Source organism: Rhagoletis zephyria, unplaced genomic scaffold (assembly GCF_001687245.7).
Source record: "Rhagoletis zephyria isolate East Lansing unplaced genomic scaffold, Rhagoletis_zephyria_1.1 Rzeph_scaffold_07772, whole genome shotgun sequence".
Classification (NCBI taxonomy): Eukaryota; Metazoa; Arthropoda; class Insecta; order Diptera; family Tephritidae; genus Rhagoletis; species Rhagoletis zephyria.
The window spans coordinates 1-21164 of NW_016164854.1; the positions used below are offsets into that span (position 1 = coordinate 1).

At 35.8% G+C, this 21164-nt stretch overlaps 2 protein-coding genes and 2 long non-coding RNA genes across 4 annotated transcripts; all 4 read right to left on the bottom strand.

Annotated features, from left to right (window-relative positions):
* Positions 1-2795: 2795 nt before the first annotated feature.
* LOC108374502 (uncharacterized) lies at positions 2796-3456 on the bottom strand. The gene is made up of 3 exons (XR_001849053.1): positions 3365-3456; positions 2966-3311; positions 2796-2890 (listed from the first exon to the last, which is right to left on the bottom strand). It is a non-coding gene; the product is annotated as an uncharacterized LOC108374502 (long non-coding RNA).
* Positions 3457-7900: 4444 nt separating this feature from the next.
* Positions 7901-8556, bottom strand: LOC108374503 (uncharacterized). Its single transcript, XR_001849054.1, has 3 exons — positions 8491-8556; positions 8092-8437; positions 7901-8016 (listed from the first exon to the last, which is right to left on the bottom strand). It is a non-coding gene; the product is annotated as an uncharacterized LOC108374503 (long non-coding RNA).
* Positions 8557-12043: 3487 nt separating this feature from the next.
* Positions 12044-12494, bottom strand: LOC108374500 (uncharacterized). The gene is made up of 2 exons (XM_017630472.1): positions 12439-12494; positions 12044-12381 (listed from the first exon to the last, which is right to left on the bottom strand). Exons 1-2 carry the CDS (start codon positions 12464-12466, stop codon positions 12044-12046), a joined length of 366 nt encoding a protein of 121 aa, XP_017485961.1. The 5' UTR covers positions 12467-12494.
* Positions 12495-20392: 7898 nt separating this feature from the next.
* Positions 20393-20958, bottom strand: LOC108374501 (extensin-like). The gene is made up of 2 exons (XM_017630473.1): positions 20887-20958; positions 20393-20829 (listed from the first exon to the last, which is right to left on the bottom strand). The coding sequence occupies exons 1-2, from the start codon at positions 20912-20914 to the stop codon at positions 20393-20395; spliced, it is 465 nt and encodes a 154-aa protein (XP_017485962.1). The 5' UTR covers positions 20915-20958.
* Between the last annotated feature and the right edge of the window lie 206 nt (positions 20959-21164).

Consider the following 21164-nt stretch of genomic DNA (forward strand, 5'->3'; position numbering starts at 1 on the left):
AAATCGCTTAGGCGGTTACAGCGCCAATTAAGAAGAAGAAGAAGAGGATATGACCAGGATTTTGAAGGGGGTTGCCACTTTTTTCAAAAGTTAAAATAAACTATTTATTAAGTTAAGGTTAAGGTTAAACGAAATGTTTTGGTATGAGTATCAAACGAGAGAGGGTTAAGAAGGCTTTCTTACGAAAGTATTTTTGAAGACAGTTGCAACCCATTTAGCAATTTAAAATCATTTTAATCACCAAGTTAAATGAAATATTTAAACAAAAAGGTGTCAAAGGGGAGAGATTTTAGTAAGTTTTGCGAAGTTTCAAACCCCCTGCAAATGTGGGAAAAGTATAAAAACGCTTTTTTTGAAGACATCGCCTACAGGTTTCAAGAAACAGCACATGACGACGTATATTCCAACGAGCTCTGAGAGACTAATTGACGGCGGACGCTACCTGTCATCGAGCGAGGCACTGCGACAGACGAGATAAGTGCCTGCAACAGGGCTTCGCCATTGTGGGCAAAGGTGGAAATATTGAACGAACATGAGAGTCCAGCTGTACAATCGGTGAGATGGGTGAGGGCCACAAGAATGAATTAGTGGGAAACATCCATAATAAAATTATTGATAAAGTGCCTGGTGAGGCGACGACATATATGTCTGTTGATACAGTGATGGCAAATGAGGATGCAAACTCTTTAAAATTGTCAGAGGTACCGTTCCACGAACTGGAATTAAAGGAAGGGGTGCCAGTCATATTGATGCGTAACCTAGATGCACCTAGATTGTGAAATGACACACGACTATACATAACGGAGCTGAAAAGACATATTGTGGCAGCCACCATCACTACTGGCGGGGCGAAAGGACAATCAATACTGACACCATAAATTCCCATAATTCCAAAAAACATGCCATTTCAGTTTAAACGTTTGCAGTTTCCGTTAAAAGTAGCCTTCGCAATAACGACTAGTAAAAGCCTAGGACAAACACTTAAAGTTGCAGGAATATATCTGGGCATACTATCTTTCTCGCACGCACAAATCTACGTCGGCCTCTCGTGTGTATCGAGAGCCAGGAATCTCTATATATGTACATATATGCCCAAGGCAATAAGTCCCGGAACGTTGGTTAAAGATATGTATTGCATTAATAATAATAATAATAGTAATTTTTTAAATAAAAATTCTTATATTTATTTGGTGAAATAATTTGTTTCCTTCCTTTTTACATTGAAAAGAATTGCGTTAAACCAAGCATCACGCGGGCGAAGCTGCAGTTTAAATATGTATATGACCTGAAAATGAATTTTTGAAGTTGATCAATAATCACAACTTATGTATGTAAAAGGCTCTTCTATAAAATTGGTCACGCCCGTTTTCCATAGATAGTAATAATTCCTTTGCCTGACGAATTTAACATGGCAATGTCACTGAAGCGTACCAAGCGGTGCGCGTGGTTTGTCCTTTCGCTAACGATTACCTGGTGCAAAAGTGGCGATAACTAAGGCTATCTGCACACTTGTCGTCCAATCATAGTTGCGTTATCGTCTCGCCCTGAAATTTTGAGCCGAGCACATGCATTTCAAAGGAGATCAGCACACTTGTCGTTATCGGCTAGTTATCGGCAAATCGTAGAAGATGCAGAAACGGATAAGTACGGTACTGTCGTTTGCTAATCGTTGTGCACGCATTGTTTGTTTAGATTTTATGGGGAAAAATTAGTGGAAAAGTTAATAGTGGCGTTAAAATTGCATGACAATGAGTATTGTTTGCATAAAATCTGTGGAAATTATTAAAAAGTGGATAATTGCATTAAAATTCAATAAATATGAGCGTTTTAACTATAAAATATGACGAAATTGTAAAAAGTCTCTGTGTGCATGCTCAAAACACATTCCAGAAAAAGAAAAGAAGAGATATTACTGGAAAATGATGTCTAGAATTGGTGCAGCAGAGTCTATATTTTAAAAATGGCAGGTTTTTGTAATTATTTCGCGAAAATATCAACCAGAAAATAACTGCTCCAAGTGAATTTTTAGACGCCAATGAATTAAAATATCACGACCGAGTGTGCGAAAGTGTAGTCGTCATGTAATCGTTGCATCATGATTGTGACGATGAAGCAACTATGATTGGACGACCAATGTGCAGAAAGCCTAATCGCTAGCGCATTGCCTAACGACCAGTAATGCAAAAAATTGCTAGTAAATCGCTTGCTGTGGTGTTGATGGAAATTCAACATTTGAAAGCAAATTTATATGTCTGTATGTAGCTGAGTGTGCAAAGGTGTTTGCCACAATTTGTTGATATCCAGGGATGGCTAGGGTTCGAATTCCAAATTCAAGTATACATTTTTTTGTTTTATCTTGATTATTCACTTCATGGATGCTTTTTCAGAACGAACGCAGTAATTTTGATATGCGCGTAATTGAATTGAATATTTAACAATATACAACAGTACTTTCATTGACGGTTATAGTAAGACCAATTACGTTTATATTTGATTTTAATATTTTGTCCCCACAGTGTACCATTTTTAGAAAAAATTTGACTCCAGTCAATTTAAGGCCAACAGATTTCGTTTGCCTATTAAATATTTATGTTGTTGTTTCGAATATGATTTAAAAAAGGTTTTAAAATTGTATCTCGATTCGAACTAAAGAAAATTGTCTAAATCTTCTCTTTAATCGTTGGTCTGATAGTTGTTTGTATTTGTATTTAAAACAAAGTAGACTCCATATGAAATCACGTCATTTTATTGCAAGAAAAACCATTTTTTAATTAATCAAACATATGTATGTATGTATTTGTGGCTAAAATTTCATCTTTAACAAAAATTAGTTAACATTCCAACAATCATTTAACTTTGCATTCAACGGCAGGTTCTCCAATTTTAAAGTCTAAAAATAGAGGAGAAAACAGAAACAAATATAAAACTTTCCAATTAGCTGAAGTATAAAATGGCTTCTACTTACTATTACGTGGTCTTGATTGGCAGTTGAGATTTTGTAAAGCACACTTATCAGCCCCTACTTTGGAGTTCTAGGCTGAGACGTAGGGCTCTTAGTTGGCGCCTTAGTTCGTTTGATAGTTGAAGGCGTAGTACTTCTAGTTGGCGGCGTAGTTCGCCTTCTAGTTCAATGCGTAGGATTTCTAGTGGAGGGAGTCTAGGTCTCCTGGTTCGGGGTGTAGGTCTCCTAGGTGGGGGCGTAGGTGTTCCAGTTGGAGGAGGTTTTTTAATTGGGATAACACCAGCATCACCTGGCTCACCAGGCTGGGCATGAGTCATAGCTATAGTGACTAAAAGCACAGCTCCAAAAACTGGAATTCAACAAGTTAGTTGGAAAATCATATATCGCGACTTAAGAACTTACGGAACACGAAGGAATTCCTGGGCCACATGTTTTGATGATTTGATGATTTCGAGTTTGAGAACGGAAAACAACTGATAGTCATACAACAGCGCAGACCTACTTTTATAGAGGAATCGACATCAGCAAACAAGTGTTCTTCAGATAATACTTGAAATTTTTTTTTACATTTATTTAAAATTTTAACAATACATTTAAAACAAAAGACTGTCTGGAGTGCGTTTATTAATAGCGTAATTGACAACGCAACTAAAGAAGATATTTTTGCAAGATTCCATTTTAGAGCGAAATGCATAAATCCCAAGCCTAGAGCATGGACGAATGGGATAAATCTGTAGCAGTTCCAGTAATACGACAGCTAGGTCAGGGTGGCCTTTTTCTTGCTACATTGCATGTTTTACGTACTTATCTTCGGCTAGTTCTTGCATTCATAAACTAAATGTAGCGATGCTCTAAACGTAAACTTTTCTCTGAACTATAATTTTATTGTAAGCTTACATCACATGTGCATAAAAGTCGTAATTTTTCGTTTGTATGTAAGCTAAAAGAATTACTATCAAGTTTTGGGACTCAAAGCAGATAAAAAGCATTAGCGTTCAACTCTTTCAAAAACAAAGACCATTCACCGTTTCAAAATCGGTTGCAATTATAGAGGTGATGCAGATTTTTGACAGCAATCATTTGTTAAACGTTTTATAATATTTTTTTCCGCCTTCCAAAAAAGGAGGAGGTTATCAGTTCGTCGGAATATTTTTTTTTTTATGTATGTTACCGCATAACTTTGGACCACGCCAACCGATTTCGATAGTTCTTTTTGCATCGGAAAGGTAGATCCGATCATTGGATCACGAAAAAATTAACGGTACTCCTAAATTTTTAAATGAGAATTGAAGTCGGTTTTGTTTTCTACTTTTTTACTTAAAAATTACTTGTTTCAAGACAGTTGGTACTTCAGGCTTTGACAAACTAAGTCATGGAGCCATACTCAGTTGAGCAACACGTAAAAGTGATTCAAACGTTTTGTGAATATAGTTATTATACAAGAAGAGCATTTCTCGCATTGCGTGACCTTTTCGGTCGACAAAACCGGCAATCTGATGAGCCACCAATCAGCCGTTTCGTGCAGGAATATGAAGAAACTGGGTCGGTGAAAAGCATGAAAAAACACGTGCGTTTAGATACACGTCGTTCGGCCGAAAATATTGCTGTTGTGGAACAAAGTGAACATTATCCCGCCAGGATAGCAAACCTTTTATGAAAATGGTCGTTCTGAAAAAAGCTACGCATTTGGCGCTGAAAATCTACATGTAAGTAATAAGTTAACTGTAAACCAAATATTTTTAAAGTAAGCTTTTTAAATATGAACAAGATCGGACCATAAATACCGGTTTACATAATATATCGACTCCTGCGCCACCTATCGCCTAACTCTGAGCCGACTGTGAACTTTCAAGTCTGTAGGTCATCGGGAAGTTGGTAAAAAATTGATTGCAAGATTTGCCCCTAACAATCATACATACATACAGAACAAATTAAACAAGTAATTTTTAGCAAAAAAAACCGACTTAAAAAAAATATATATATATCTATATATTTCATCATTCAATGATCGGATCTAAACCAAATTAGTATAGGACCACCTCTGACATACTACCTTTCCGTTGCAAAAAGGATTATAGAAATCGGTTGACGTGGTGCAAAGTTATGCGGTAACATACATAAAAAAAAGAAAAAAAGAAAAATATTCCGACGAACTGATAACCTCCTCCTTTTTTGGAAGTCGGTTAATAAAAGCTTGTAAATACGAGTCACTATTTGGTGTGGTTTTTGGCCTGGCGAAGTCATCAGTCCGTACTTTTTCGAAAGTTATGCCGGTAACACTGTTGCGGTGAACGTTATCGTGACTTAATAACAAACTTTTTATGGCCTCGATTTCATTTTGTGGTCTTGGACATATTCTTTTTTCGCATGAAACAATGGCCCTATTGCGAACGGATTTCCCAGGGCGCACAATCTAACGCGGTGATTCCAAAAGTGGTTAGGGTGGACCCCCCGGGGTCCAGGGAAGACAAGATGGGGATCTACGTTGGCCTAAAAAAACATGGAGGTTCATGAGTACGTGGGCGTTTACGAAAATTTATCTGGTTTCGGTAGTAAAGAATAAAAATGTTTGCTTGGCTTTACCTACCAATGTAGGCAGCTATTTAATACACTTCTCAAACAAATTAAGGGAGCAAATCTAAATATACTATAATATAACGGAAGAAAATGGAATGGATTTTCATGGAGATTTAACTGGTATCTAGACAGTGACCTCGGACATAACATAGAGTATAAAAAATAGGATCTGACAACGGAGCGTGATCCCTCCCATGGGTATGAAATTTTTAATCAGCAATAACTTCGGAACCGTAAGTCACTTGGTTTTGTAATTTGGTGTGAAGACAGATCTATGAAATATGCTGAAAGTAAAATATCCATATACATACATAATTAAGTTTGTAAAAGGGAGCGTGGAATATCCCAAAGGCGTAAAAATTTAATCAGCTATAACTTAGGAACGATAAGTCACATGACTTTGAAATGTAGCGTGAGGAAAAAAATAAAGTGGGCGCTTATAGTGAGGTAAATATAAATGAGTTTGTACAAGGGCGCGCGGCATATTCCATAGCCTTGAAATTTTACATTTGCTATATCCTCGGACACGGACTTTGAAATTTGCTGAGAAGATCTATGGTAAATGTATGCAAAGGAGTTTGTACAAAAGATCGTTGCGTTTATAGTAGATGAACTGAAAGATAGTGAGTGTTTACGTGTTTACCAGGGGTACATTCAGAGAACCACAATCCTGGGCTCGAATCGTAATATCCGTTCACGGATCGAAAACCATACGAAAGAAAATTACGTGATACCGTCAGTTGTATAAGCTACATATTTGGTTGAAGAACGCCCTATTTCAGAATATGATTAAAAAATGCCCTATCTCACTTCAAAATGTATTGAAAATGTGCTGATATAGGGCGTTTTTGAATCGGCAGCTGAGATAGGACGAATTCCGAAATAGGGCGTTCTTCATCCAAATTCTGAAATAGGACGTTTTTGAAAAGTTTTTTGAGATAGGGCGTTTTCGAACTGGCTGCCGAGATAGGTCGACCTTTCACTCAGCAGTCGATATACATATATGTATAATACGCGAAGGCATTTTTTTCGAATAAAAGATCTGCACCGTTCGTTCGATTTTGAAAAATGGAGTGTGAAATTAAAGCTCTTGGCCTTTAGATGTGCAAAATGGTTTTATTTTTTTCGACAGGAGTTGCCACCTGATAAAAAATTACATTCAAATAATTTAATAATCAATACCATCAGATCCAAACCGTTCGTTCGATTTTCCAAAATGAGGCGTCAAACTTAAAGCCTTGGATTATAGATGTGCAATAAGTTTTTACTTTTTTGAAAAGAGTTGCCATCTTCTAAAAAATTATATTGAAATTATTAAAAAAAATAAACCAATTATTGCAAATTGTGTATCAATCGAAATGGTTTTTAAAAGCTTAGTTTCTTAGCTGAACTATAGGAGGGTTGCCAGCTGTTCAAAAAATCATATTAGGTAAGAGAAGTACGTATTACCATATGGGTGGCAAATTAAAGGGGTTTTAGAAAGTAGTATTTTGAAAATATTTTGAAGAGTGTTGCCACCTGCTTGAAATGTCGAATTTAGTCAACTTATACACAAGTTATACAAAATATTAAAGTATGGATGTCAAACGAAGGAGTGTTAAGAAATCTTTAGTTTGAACGCCAAGAATATTTTTGAGGTCAAAATGACGCTGTGTGTGTGCGAAAAAATGAAATTAAAAATAGAGTATGTACTTTTTATATTTACCCAAACCCAGAGCCATACATATGTGATATTACCGAATAGATTGAGACAGAATTTGATTAAAACTACATACTTGGCTGTGTAATAAAAGCATTTTTTATTGAAAATTGGGTAATTTTTACCCAACCATTATAGAAAGGTTAAAAATAACATCGACTAATATTGACGGTTTAATATTCTTCAGATAGAATTTTGGCCCAGTTTGCTTCGCTGTCCTCAAAAACTAAATTCAGCAAAGTAGGAAAATACAACTTTTAATGTCCTTGTAATGTAATACTCAGGCCATGAATTACATACGTTATTCCAGATAAATGCGAGTATTAAATCTGACAATTATTACGATTTTTAGAAAAAACTTCACTACAGCGCCATACAACAAGTCAATTTTAGGCCAACAGATTTAGTTTTCCTAATAAATATGTACATATGTTGTTTCGAATAGGATTTAAAAAGGAGTTTAATATTGTACATCGATTCGAACTAAAGAAAATTGTCTAAATATTCTCTTTAATCGTTGGTCTGATAATTGTTTGTATTTGTATTTAAAACAAAGTGGGCTCCATATGAAATCACGTCATTTTATTGCAAGAAAAATAACTTTTTATAAGAATTAATGAAACATATGTATTCATTTATGTATGTATGCATTTGTGGCGAAAATTTCATATTTAACATCAATTAGTTAACATTCTATCAATCATTGTGTCTCTAACTTATTAGCGGCAGGTTCCCCAAGTTTTAGCTTTTCGCAATGGCTGACTTATAAAGGGCCAGTCTAAAAATAGAGGAGAAAACAGAAACAAATGTAGAATTTTCCAATTAGCTAAAGTGTTCAACGGCTTCCACTTACTATTACGCGGCCTAGATTAACAGTTGAGAGTGCGTAAAGCACATTTATCAGTTCCTAGTTCTGTCTCGTATACTTTGGAGTAGCTCTCTTAGTTGGCGGCGTAATTCGCCTGCTAGTTGAAGTTGTAGTTGTTCTAGTTGGCGGCGTAGTGCGTCTTCTAGTTGAACGCGTAGCACTTCTAGTTGGTAGATTAAAGGTCTCCTGGTTCGGGGTGTAGGTCTCCTAGTTGGGGGCGTAGGTGCTCCAGTTGGAGGAGGTCTTTTAGTTGGGATAACAACAACACCACCCGGCACACCAGGCTGGGCATGTGTAACAGCTATAGTGATTAATAGCACAGCTCCAAAAACTGGAATTCAACAGGTTAGTTGGAAAATCATATATTGCGACTTAAGAACTTACGGAACACGAAGGAATTCCTGGGCCACATGTTTTGATTACTTGATGATTTCGAGTTTGAAAACGGAGCACAACTGATGCTCTTACGACAGCGCAGACGTACTTTTATAGGGGAATTGACATCAGCTTCGCAAACCGTGCACCGTGCCAGGTTTTTGCAAGACTGCGATAATACCCCTATTGTAACAATACATTAAAAACAAAAGACTGTCTGGAGTGCGTCTATTCATAGCTTAATTGACAAAGAAACTACAAAAGATATTTTTGCAAAATTGCACGATAGCGCGAAATGCATAAATCCTAAGCGAAAATATATAAAAGTGTACGAGAACACTCCAGTGCGAAATTGTAGCATGCATAGGTAGTAAGCAGAAAATATTTGTGTCGAATAAAATAACAAAATATAGCAAAAAATGGAGCGAATGAAATGAGCGGCCTATGTACATATGTAGCAGTTTCAATAACAGAACAGCTCCATGAAAATATAGCTCAACCCTGTAAATGTGCATACTTTATACACTTAACCTCGTCTAGTTCATGCATTCATAAACTTTATGTGGCGATGCACTAAATGTAAAATTTTCTCTAAACTATAATTTAATTGCATCCTTGCATCCGATTTCAATAAATATTTTCTCTTCTTTTTTGGGAGAGGATGTATTAAAATTTGATAGTATATTTCTTCTGGATCAGGTGGCGACAACTCCAATTCGTAGTCGGGAACGTTATCGTGCCAGGATAACAAACGTTTTATGAAAACGATCGTTCTGCAAGCAGTGCCTCATTTGGGGCTGAAAATGTACATGTAATTCAAGGAAAAACTATGCATCCACAACGAGTCACTGTTTGGTGCGGTTTTTGCGCTGGCGGAGTCATCGGACCATACTTCTTCGAAAACTATGCCGGCAACTTTTTATGGCCTCAGCTAGATGGCATGGAGTTGGACAATTCCTGCGTGGTGGGCATTTAACAGATATTGTGTTTCATATATAAATACAGTAAAACCCGATAAAGTACCTCACGAAAAATGTCAGCTTTTTGAGGTACTTAGGCGGGTTGGGTACTTAAAAGAACCCGCTTAAGTACCTCGATGCGAGTACTTAAGCGAACATAATTATTGATGTAGATACATCTTCTTGTTAACTTGCATAAATATGTAAATCCTTGATTAAAACATGAACATTTAATGAAGTATACGTAGTTTAAAACCAAGATCGTAGCATTATCTAAACAGATAAACAAATAAAGAAATTTGTAAAAAAAAAATAGATAAAGCAACGGTATGTAATTTTTACAAGAACTACATTCTTTAAAAAGTCATTGATTATACATGTTTATAGTATAAATATACCATATAAACCTAAGCTTAAGATTTTGTAGAACACTTAAAAAAACGTATCAAAATTTCAAACTTTTTACCCAGAAGATTTTTTTTTGAGTATAAAGTTTTATTGGCCTTTCAATTTTAGTTTAATAATGTGCAAGTTTCAAGTGGCTAAAAATTACCGTTGATTTTTTTGAATTTTTTTGCCGAAGGTGTTTAGCGCTGCCACTGAATTTCAGAATATGTATGTAAGTATTTTAAGGAATATTAAAAGAGCACTTAAAAGGGGAAAATTATAAGTAAAATGGGAAATGGGGTACGAAAAATTTAGGTACTTAGGAGGGTTGGGTAAATAAGCGGGGAGGTACTTAAGAGAGGGATTTTCTTCAGAATACATTAGAAAATTCATGGTGTCCAAAAATGTTGGNGGGGGGGGGGGTACTTAAGCGGGTTTCACCATAGATAAATCGTTCAAAGAAAGTAAAGGCTCCAAATTACGCCAAAATTGAATCATTCGGGCTTGATATATCTGTTTGTTTTTCGGGAATGCTACTTGTCTTGAGTGCTGGCTTCTCTTGCGATTGATAACTCGCTTGGTTTTAAATCCAGCGATTTTCCAATGAAAAACACAGAATTCATTGCCAAGCATAGTGAATGCTTAATTTCAATCATTTAAATTACGTTAAATAGCAAATAAAAGCTGTGATAGCCGGCAAAGCTTAAGGTTTATTTTCACTATGTCAAATTCAATGGAATTTGTCGTCAAATAAGTGACAACGCGTTGCCAAATGAGATTAAAAAGCACTATATTGATGGGTTTCTATCGGGATATATTTTAAGTCGAGTACGTGTGCTGATAAATCGGCGATCTGTCTGTTTTTGGCACATAATATTATCGGTAAAGGTATGGATCAAGGAGATAAAGTTGTGTCAAAATATATCGGCAAATTTTGGCCTCAAAATATAGCATAGTGAAAACCAACCTTTACGCATATAATCTGGCATACATATGCGCATAATAATTTTACCCTAACAGACGGCAGTAATGCGGCTAAACGAGCTGCAAGGTCGTGGGTTTGAGTCCCACGGCCAGTAGAATTTTCATTTATTTCATTTTAATTCTTTTTTTCTATATTTTTTTTAAGTAAAATTAAATGTAGTAAAATTAAATATATAAATCAAATGAAATAAAAAAATATAAAACAAATAATAAAAACAAAAAAATGTTTTCGCAATCGCTCCAACCGATGATCGAAAATGGCAGCCGCAGGCTTGTAGCCCGCAAACCCTCTCGACTACTGCGGACGCGAAACTCGCCTGCTTTGTTTGCTTACTTGTACAAAAGGTAATTCCCAAAAATTTTGTGCATTTGTTCGCCACTTGTGCGCATTTTAAAGAGGAAAATGCATGAGTAAAAGCAAATAAGGGCTGTTTATGCAAATAATCGAGCCCGTTTGTCATCCGTGTAAGATGTTGAATGGATTAATTTAAATTACTTAATTGTGCAATAAAAGCTTTTTTTCTGGAAATTGGGAAATTTTCACCCAATCACTGTAGAAGGGTCAAAAGAACCATCGATTAACCATGGACAGTTTAATATTTTTCCGGTAGCTCGAGTACGTTTATAGAATACTACTTTTGCCCGCTGTCCTAAATATGGTTTGTTTGCTAATTAAATTAAATAAAATTAAAAAAATAAAACTTTTTGTGTCCTTTAAAAGTAAATAAGTTTCATGAAATACGTCGAACTTAACGTCCGTTGTTTAGCGAATTCTTTTCTCCCTTGGCAGATCCTTTCAGGCCATGACGAGTATTAAATCTGGCAGTGAGTACGATTTTTAGAAAAAACTCGACTCCAGCGCTACACACATAGGAAATTTTAGGCCAAGAGGTTTTGGTTGCCTTAAAAATATTCATTTATTTGTTTTGAGTATTAACTAAACCGAGCTGCAAATACAATCGCCACTCGCGCGCACTGCCGTGCGCTGTGATTTTAACATTGTATCTCGACTCCAACTCAGGGAAATTTTGTCACCACATAGCTACTTCTATCTTCTACTAAATCGTCGGTCTGATAATTGTTTTTATTTGTATTTAAAACAAAGGAGGATTCATATGAACTCACGTCATTTTATTACAGGAAAAATAATATTTTATAGCAATTCTTGGAAATTTAAATATTTGCATGTACATATATTACATTTATAATCCTTTCAAATAGCGGCGTGTGCTTCAATTTTCGCCTCTCGTAAAGATTTTGCCTGGTAATAGAAAAAATGCGCTTGGTCTCCTCCTAGTAGGAGGGGGTGCTAGTGATAAGAGTAGCTCTCCTAGTTGGACACGTAGGCCTATTAGCTGTTGGCGTACATCTTCTAGTTCAAGGCGTAGGTTATCTATTTGAGGGAGTACAGGTCTCCCAGTCGGGCGCGTAGGTCTCCTAGTTCGCGGTGTAGGTCTCGTAGTTTCCGGTGTAGGCTCTGTAGGCGGTATTGGGTCAACAACAGACACATCTGGCTCATCAGGCTGAGCTTGAGTCATAGCTATAGTGATTAAAAGCACAGCTACAAAAACTGGAATTCAACAAGTTAGTAGGAAAATCATATATGTACCACGACTTAAGGACTTACGGAGTACAAAGAAATTCCTGGGCCACATGTTTCGATGCTTTGATGATTTCGAGTTTGAGAACGGAAAACAACTGATAGTCATACAACAGCACATATGGACTTTTATAGTTGAAATAAACATCACGAAACAAGTGTTCTTCAGATAACACTTGCAAGTTTTTTAACGATTGTTTCAAATTGTAACAATACATTTGCGAGAAAAAACTGCCAGCGCACAGTGGAAGATTGTGGCTCTAAATTAAAAAAAAATAAGGAAGTAGTAAAACTATTTTATTATAGCGATCGACAGACATCACGTAGGATAAGGAAAAGCAAAAAATTTAATTTTTAAATTGCTTTATGTTAAGCAGTACAGGGAACCCAAATTTCAGCAAAGACCATGCCATTTTATTTATCTATATATATAAAATAATAGCCGTTTCCGTTGTTCGGAGGTAACTCAAAAACTCGCTAGGTGGCGCTGGAGTCGAGTTATTTATAAAAATCGTATTTATCAACCGATTTATTTTAAATTCAAAATGTAAGCTACCAACATGATGGAAAATACGTTTTTAAAAAATAGACCCGCTAGGTGGCTTTATGAGCCGATTTCGATCAAATTCAAATTATAAGCTACCTGCATAATGAAAAAAGCATTTGCGAAAAACGGACCCGATAAAAGCCCTATTTATGAACCGATTTTGTTAATGCAAATTCGAAAGGTTTATTACTTTCGTGATGATTTTTTTTTTCGAAACACATATATGTACAATAAGTGGTCCAATTTTTGTATGGGGAAAATTTTTTTATTCTAGAACCCGCTATATTTTATAAAATCTGATTGAAATTCGTAATGCGTATTCATTTCATGACAAGCAGTGGTTTTGCAGAAAAAGGACCTAATGAAATATATAGAAAACCACACGGGGTTTGGTCTGCTTTGGCCCCATATTCATCTTAGACGAATTTACTTTTAATATGGCTAAATGGGGGATTCGTTTAAGTGTGCATGTAAAGACCGCAATATTGTGTAAGCGCACCTTGGCCTGACGCCCTCATACATACACCCTAAATGCGACCTTGCACCTACCTCCGATTGACGAAATCGTTCGGGGAGGCCGTTAGTACAGCAGTAAGACTCAAAGAAACCAGTTCATAAATATTAAGGTGAATTGTAAAAGTGGCAAATTGGCAAGGAAATATTCGACCACATCCGTAAAAAAAGGAACACGGTAGGTTTATCAATGGCTTCATTTGAACGATATTTAAGAGATCACACAACTCATTTAGTAAATGTACGGGAAAACTTTTCATCCTGTGTGGGGGCGAGGATTCTTGGCTCTCGTACGACTGAAAACGCTCATCTGTACTCTTTAGTTTCCTTATAAGGACTTTTATTGGCTTACAGCGTACATCAGACCAATGTTGAAGTTGCAGGATCATAGAAGAATATTACACACGCTTGGCAGAGATCTCACATATGGAAATAATACCATCGGTAAAACTCGTGACATCGAAAGGGATTAGTATTCCATGTGGTATCACAGCGCTACTACTCTTGGCCTATGTGTGAGGAGGATTCTGTTTTTTATTCGTTTCAATTTAACCTAAAAATGTTTACTTTACAGACCGCTTTTGCTTTTAAACGCTATTTTTGAATTGGCCACCGCAAAAAGTATATGTATACTTTATTTATATACCAATTTATAGGAATTGATTTCATATTTCATAAAAATTAATACTCTTGTTGTCGCCATTCACATCTGCATTTATATGAATTTTTAAATATTGATAAAAAAAAGTGTTGACAACTAGTTTCTTTTTTGTTAATATTAAATTTAAATATTAAAAAAAGAAAAACAATCATCCCTTAATTTTTTTATATAACTTGAACCCATTTTAGCATTAAAAAAATATATATGTATTTGTATGCCGTAATTTTTTAATGTACGATAGCCCCACGTACGCTTTATGAATAGCCAACCTCAATTTTATCATTCGCATGCACGTTTTGTTTTATTTATTGATTTTTTACGAAAGCTGCATATGCGCGGGCATTTATTATACATGAACGTATAGAATACATTGTATAGCTGTAGGGAAGGAGCATTTGATTGGCATATTTAGCAGTTATTTATGTTTTTTAATCGCTAACATATTATCTAATGCAATGTTACTTGTAACCAGTGTATTTCTGGAGTCGAAAATAAGTACTTAAAGAGAATTTGACGGCAGATTGAATAGCTAAGTAAACAGCATATTGAATTCATATTAGAAATTTTATAGAAGTCTACGTTAGAACTAGCATTGTCTCAATTCGAGACAATTGTCAAGTGACATTCTGACTAGTTTTGGCTATTTCTCTTTCATTTATTTAAAGTTTATTTTTTTTTTTATAAATTTTAGCATTTTACCAAACCAGCGCTACATAAATCCACATTTAAAACTTCGTACAAAAATTATGAAAATTCAACAAACTTTAATATTTGCACCCAAAAATTTTAAACTTTTTATTCAGAGTTTTTTTGTTAAATTATGGGAAGTGGGAAAGTGAAAATTTCGAGACGCTAGAAGATCGCGTTAATTATTAATTATTTTTTTTGCTGATGGTGCTAAATAGGCATTTTCTCCCACACAAACGAAATTGTCGCGCATATTTTATACGGAAGGAAATGCACAACACCGTCAGCAAAAAAAAAATTATTAAAAATCAAACCGATTTTTTACCGTTTTGAAATTTGCACTTCAACCTACTAAAATTTAATGAGCTAAAAACTGCAAACCCAAAATTTTTCTAAAAATTAAAAAAAAAAGTTTAAAGTTTTCGGGTGCAAATGCTAAAGTTTGTTGATATTTCATAATTTTTTTACGAAGTGTGAAATGTGGATTTATCTGGCGCTAGTTAGGTAACGTGCTAGACTTTTATGAAAAATAATATAAACAATAAATAAACAAAAGAAAAATAGCTAAAACTATTCAAAATGTCACTTGACTTAATCAGCTGACCCATTTTTGTTGAGATTGAGCATTCTAGATTTAATAGCTACGAAAATAAGGAAATTTTTAAAATAAATACCTAGTTTGTATTATAAATCTTCTATTAAATCATCGGTCTGATAAATGTTTGTATTTGTATTTAAATAAAACAAAGAAGGCTTCCCATGAAACCACGTCATTTTATTACAGGAAAAACAATATTTTATAGGAATTCTTGAAAATCGAAAAATTCTCATGTACAAATATTACAGTTTTATTTATATTCCTTCCAACTAGCGGCATGTTTTTCAATTTACGCCTCCCGGAAAGAGTTTGCCTGGTAATAGAAAAAATGCGCTTGGTCTCCTCCTAGTAGGAGGGGGTGCTAGTGATAAGAGTAGCTCTCCTAGTTGGACACGTAGGCCTATTAGCTGTTGGCGTACATCTTCTAGTTCAAGGCGTAGGTTATTTATTTGAGTGAGTATAGGTCTCAAGGTTTGGGGTGTAGGTCTCCTAGCCGGACGCGTAGGCCGCCTAGTCGGGCGCGTAGGCCTCCTAGTCGGGCGCGTAGGCCTCCTAGTCGGGCGCGTAGGCCGCCTAGTCGGGCGCGTAGGCCTCCTAGTCGGGCGCGTAGGCNAATTTTTTAATGTACGATGGCCCCACGTACGCTTTATGAATAGCCAACCTCAATTTTATCATTCGCATGCACGTTTTGTTTATTGATTTTTTGTGAAAAAAAAGTTTAAAGTTTTCGGGTGCAAATATTAAAGTTGAATTTTCATAATTTTTGTACGAAGTTTGAAAAATGGATTTATGTAGCGCTGGTAAGGTAATGTGCTAGACTTTTATAAAAAATATAAACAGTAAATAAACAAAAGAAAAATAGCCAAAACTAGTCAAAATGTCACTTGACTTAATCAGCTGACTACAAGGGTATGTCGCATTTTTGTTGAGAAAGCTATGAAAATTTACCGGAATGTTTGCTGGCAAAACAGACTTTGCACATTGTACTGTTACTTCAGAGATGCTAACTGCATTAACCAGGCTCGTAAAAAGGCGGATCTAACCACAATCTAAACCCTTAAAGATAAATATTGTAAATAAAGCATTGCATCATATAACTTAGATAATTCTCTTAATATGAGTTTCGCAGCTTTTGTATGTGTCTTACCCTTCTCCATAAAAAAACTGTTTGCTTCTGTGTTGTTATGGCGTCTAGAATTTGAACAGTGAAGTGAACAACTAATGCTTGAAATACAATACCGGCGAACGGCAAACTTCGCCGAATTGGGCGATGCTGTCGTTCACCGTTCGCCCAGCTATTTCGCCTACTTAAACAGAATTAGAGCGGTAGCGAAAACAGCTGATCCCATTTGGTCGCCTTTATAATTTGGGTGACCATATTTAGAAAAAACTAAACCATATTTAGAAATGAGGAAATGATAACAAATATAAATGTAAAACAAAGAAAGATTATTATAAATAATTTGTTTCAAGCCAGATGTAACGAATCCACAACTATATTTTTTAAACAACAAAAAAAAAAATCGTGTTTAGGCTGTTTTCTTTTAAAACTTTGAAAGCAAAAAAGAAATACGGCCACCTTTGGCACGCACAGCTGTCATCGCCCAGCAGGGCGATAGAAATAAATCTATCGCCATGAAACGCCGCCAAGCGAACTTCGCATTTCGCTTTTGCTGTGTTCAATTTCATATGCGTGCGGGTGTTCTAATTTTGACAATGCGAATTTCGCTGTGGTGAGTTCGCCGTTCGCCGGCATTGTATTTCAGCCATTAAGCTTTCATATTTCTATATTTCTTACTCCCCCTATGTACTATACAAATTATTTGCTACTGTCTTAATTTGGTGTTTAGAAGTGAAGTGATAAAAGAAATGAAGCGGCAGAAGAAGTTTGAAGTGAAAATCTCCGTTTCATGGGAAGTGGGTGTACATACTAAATTTAAAGCTTCCAGCTCAATTATTACTATTTATGGCCAACTTTTGTATGAAACTCTCCCACTGTGCAGCGGTGCATTTTTTATACATAGCCTAAATGACAAAGAAACTACAAAAAATGTGTCAAATATAATAAAAAATACAGCGATTGAAATGAAAGAAATGAGGGAAATATGGGGTAGTGCTAATTACGGAACAGCTAGCACAGGGTCGCATTTTTCTTGCTACTCATCGTTGCATGAAAATATAACTCTACCCTGTAAACGTGTGTATTTCATACATATACATACTTATATTCGGCTAGTTCATAACTAACTAACTAAGTTTAGCGATGCACTAAATGAAAACTTTTCTCTGGACTATAATTTTATTGTGTCACATTTTAAGACATGTTTTCTGTTCTGAATGAAACCCAGCTTCTCATAAAAATAAAATTGTTCGGAGTCGGCGTAAAACCGTAGGCCTTTCTCCTTTATTTAACAACACTAAGGGCCAGTTTCTCTATGTCTGGCTAACACTAACTACAGGTTAAACATCACTACCTCCAAAAATGGAGTTTTTTATGAATAAAAATAGTTTCTTAAAGATTTTGTTTTTTTGAAAAAAATCCCCTCAAATGGCAAAACGGTTTAAGCTTAAAAAATTTGCATAAAAAGTCTTAAAAAAATTTTCAACGGAATCGTAATAATGAGATTTTTCATATTGTTTTTTTTTTTAACTTTTTTCACAGATTGGTATAAGGAAAACTTGAATAACGGAACCTAAACTATTCCGATTTTGACTTATGACGAAAGAGAAATGTAGGATGGACGAGCGTCATTCCAAGTTGAATTAAGATATGTAGGTATTTGAAAAAAAAAGAATGGGACATGAATGACCTTTTTTGCATAGAAGTAAAAAGAGTGGTAAATACCTTTCATCAAAAATCGTATTATTCCGATTCCGTTGAAAAGATTTTTAAATATTTTGATGCAGATTTTTTAAACTTAACCTGTTTTGTCATCTGAGGGGATTTTTTTTTTCAAAAATTTCTTTAAGAAACTTTTTTTGCTCATAACAAACTCCATTTTTAGACGTATTTTCAAATCGGTCCAGCTCACGTTAATCTTAATATTTTTCAGAAATTTTTTGGTGGACGTCTTAATTCAGGCGAAAAACCCATTTTTGAACTTGAATAAATAACCGGTGCTCAACACTCCCGCTTGACGCACCCCCCAAAAAAAAACTCGTACAGAGTTTAAGCGGCAAAGCCACAGCGCTACAAGCCGTAGGGACTCTGCATGACTTACAACCATGCAGAGGTGGTAACTGATGGTTATTATTGGCTCCGACGCCTACCCAAAACATTTTTGCTTTAATTTTTATGCAAATACATTTATCCTGGTCCTGCCTTCACACTGACTTATTCAATTAGCTTTCAACTCCTTCTAAAACAAATAGCATTCACCGTTTAAAAATGGTTGTTCTGCAAGAAGTGCATTTGGAGCATTGCGAAATTTTTTCGTTCGACAAAACCGGCCATTTGTGTCACCAATCAATCCCTTTGTGCAGAAATTTGAAAGAACTGGGTCGGTTCAAAACGTGACAACACACTAGCGTTTTCATATAGGTCGTTAGGCCAAAAATATTGCTGCTTTGGAGCAGTTAGATGACATAGATTTGCACAATACCTGGTTTCAACTGTACGAGATCGCTTACCATACAGCGCATGAACCAATGGCCCTATTGCTAACGAATTTTCCAGGGCGCATTATCTAACGAAACAACGAGGTTACATTTCCGGCGAGATCTTGCGATTTGACACCATTGGATTTCTACGTAAAAAGTCGATGCCAATAAACCCGAGACGATTTCACTGCTTATTTAAGAACGAAATTACACGCGTTTAAAATGATATACGGGCCGAACTTTCTCAAAAGGTCATGGAAAATTTTGTTATGAGCATCCGCCGTAGGTGTCGTGGTAAGTATTTAGCGAATATTGTGTTTCATACATGAAAACTATAGACCAAGAAACATGATGAAATAAAAAAAAATATTTCCTCACATTTCCGTTTTATTAATAAAAGAAAATTTGCGGTTTTATTAAATCACCCTGTGGTTCAAGTAACGTTATCAACCTAAACCAAACTTAAAATCAATATACTGCAAACCAAAGAATCGACTATTCGATAAATAAATAGCAATCATTAAAAGTAAATAAATTTCATAAAATACGTCGAACCCGTCCGTTGTTGAGCAAAAATTTTCCCCATGGCAATTCCTTTCAGAAATTGAGTTACAGACGTTATTCCAGACAATTGCGAGCATTAAATCTGGCAGTGACTACCATCGGGCTTCAAATACGATTAAAATATTGTATCTCGACTCCAACTAAAGGAAATTTTTTTAAGGCATAGCTAAAGTTCTGAACACATTGAAAACGACGAGCTACGGGCCACAGCTTGCAATATTCTATCTTCATTATCTAAACGTTTTGTCGATGACGACATATGTAATTTTTTTGAGAGAGGAAGAACCTTATCTGTCGCTGAAAAAATAGAAACAAATAGGTCTAATCTGGCCACAGCCACAGTCATCGCCAAAATAATTATCTACATAATTTAGCAGCTGTGGTTCGTAGCTCGTCGTTTCCATTGTGTTCGGGCTATAAATTTTCGGGCTGAAAATTGTTTGTATTCGTATTTAGAAAAAGAAGACTTCATATTAAATCATATGATTTTATAACAGAACACATAATTTTTTATAGCAATTATTTAAATATATTTACGCCGAAAATTACTTCCTGGATAATTAAATATTTGCAAGTACATACGCTACATTTATATTTAAAATCAATCGATACATTAATTGTTGTGTCTCAAGTTTATCATTTGTCCTTTCATTTAGTAGCAGGTCCTCCAATTTTAGCTTCTCTCAACGACTTTACCAATCCAAGGCGAAAAAATAATTAAATTCAGAATTTTCTAACAAGCTGAGTATTCAACTGCTTTTTCACAATTTTACGTTGCCTAGATTGGCTGTTGAGATTGCTTGAAGCACACTTATGAGCGTGGTCTCCCAGTAGTCTGTTCAACTAGTTGGAGAAGTAGATCTCCTAGTTGGAGACGTAGCTGTGTTAGCTGTTGACGTAGGTCTCCTAATTGAAGGCGTAGGTCATTTAGTTGGGAGTCTACAGGCCTCCTAGTTGGGCGCGTAGGTCGCCTAGTCGGGCGCGTAGGTCTCCTGGTTCGCCGTGCAGGTGTCGTAGTTTCCGGTGTAGGCGGTGTGGGCTCTGTTGGTTCTGTAGGCTCTGTAGGCGGTGTAGGCTCTGTTGGCTCTGTAGGCTCTGCAGGTGGTGTAAGCTCTGTAGGCGGTGTTGGTTCTGTAGGCGGTGATGGCTCTGTAGGCGGTGTTGGCTCTGTAGGCAGTGTTGGGTCAACAGTAACATCTGGCTGAGCTTGAGTCATAGCTATAGTCATTAAAAGCACAGCTCCAAAAACTGGAATTCAATAAGTTAGTAGGAAAAACATATATGTACCACGACTTAAGGACTTACGGAGTACAAAGAAATTTCTGGGCCACATGTTTCGATGCTTTGATGATTTCGAGTTTGAGAACGGAAAACAACTGATAGTCATACAACAGCGCATATGGACTTTTATAGTTGAATATACATCAAGAAACAAGTGATCTTCAGATAACACTTGCAAGTTTTTTTTAAATTTTTTTTTTATTTTTTTAAAATGTAACAATACCTTTAAAAGAAAAGACTGTCTCGATTGTGTTTATTCATAGCTTAATTGACAGCGAGACTATAAAAGTTATTTTAAATTT

Coding starts and splice junctions, on each gene's coding strand:
- LOC108374500 (XM_017630472.1), bottom strand. CDS start 12,466: ATGTGGCCCAGGAATTTCTTTGTACTCC. Junction 12,382..12,438: donor CAGGAATTTCTTTGTACTCC/GTAAGTCCTTAA, acceptor GTTGAATTCCAG/TTTTTGTAGCTGTGCTTTTA.
- LOC108374501 (XM_017630473.1), bottom strand. CDS start 20,914: ATGTGGCCCAGAAATTTCTTTGTACTCC. Junction 20,830..20,886: donor CAGAAATTTCTTTGTACTCC/GTAAGTCCTTAA, acceptor ATTGAATTCCAG/TTTTTGGAGCTGTGCTTTTA.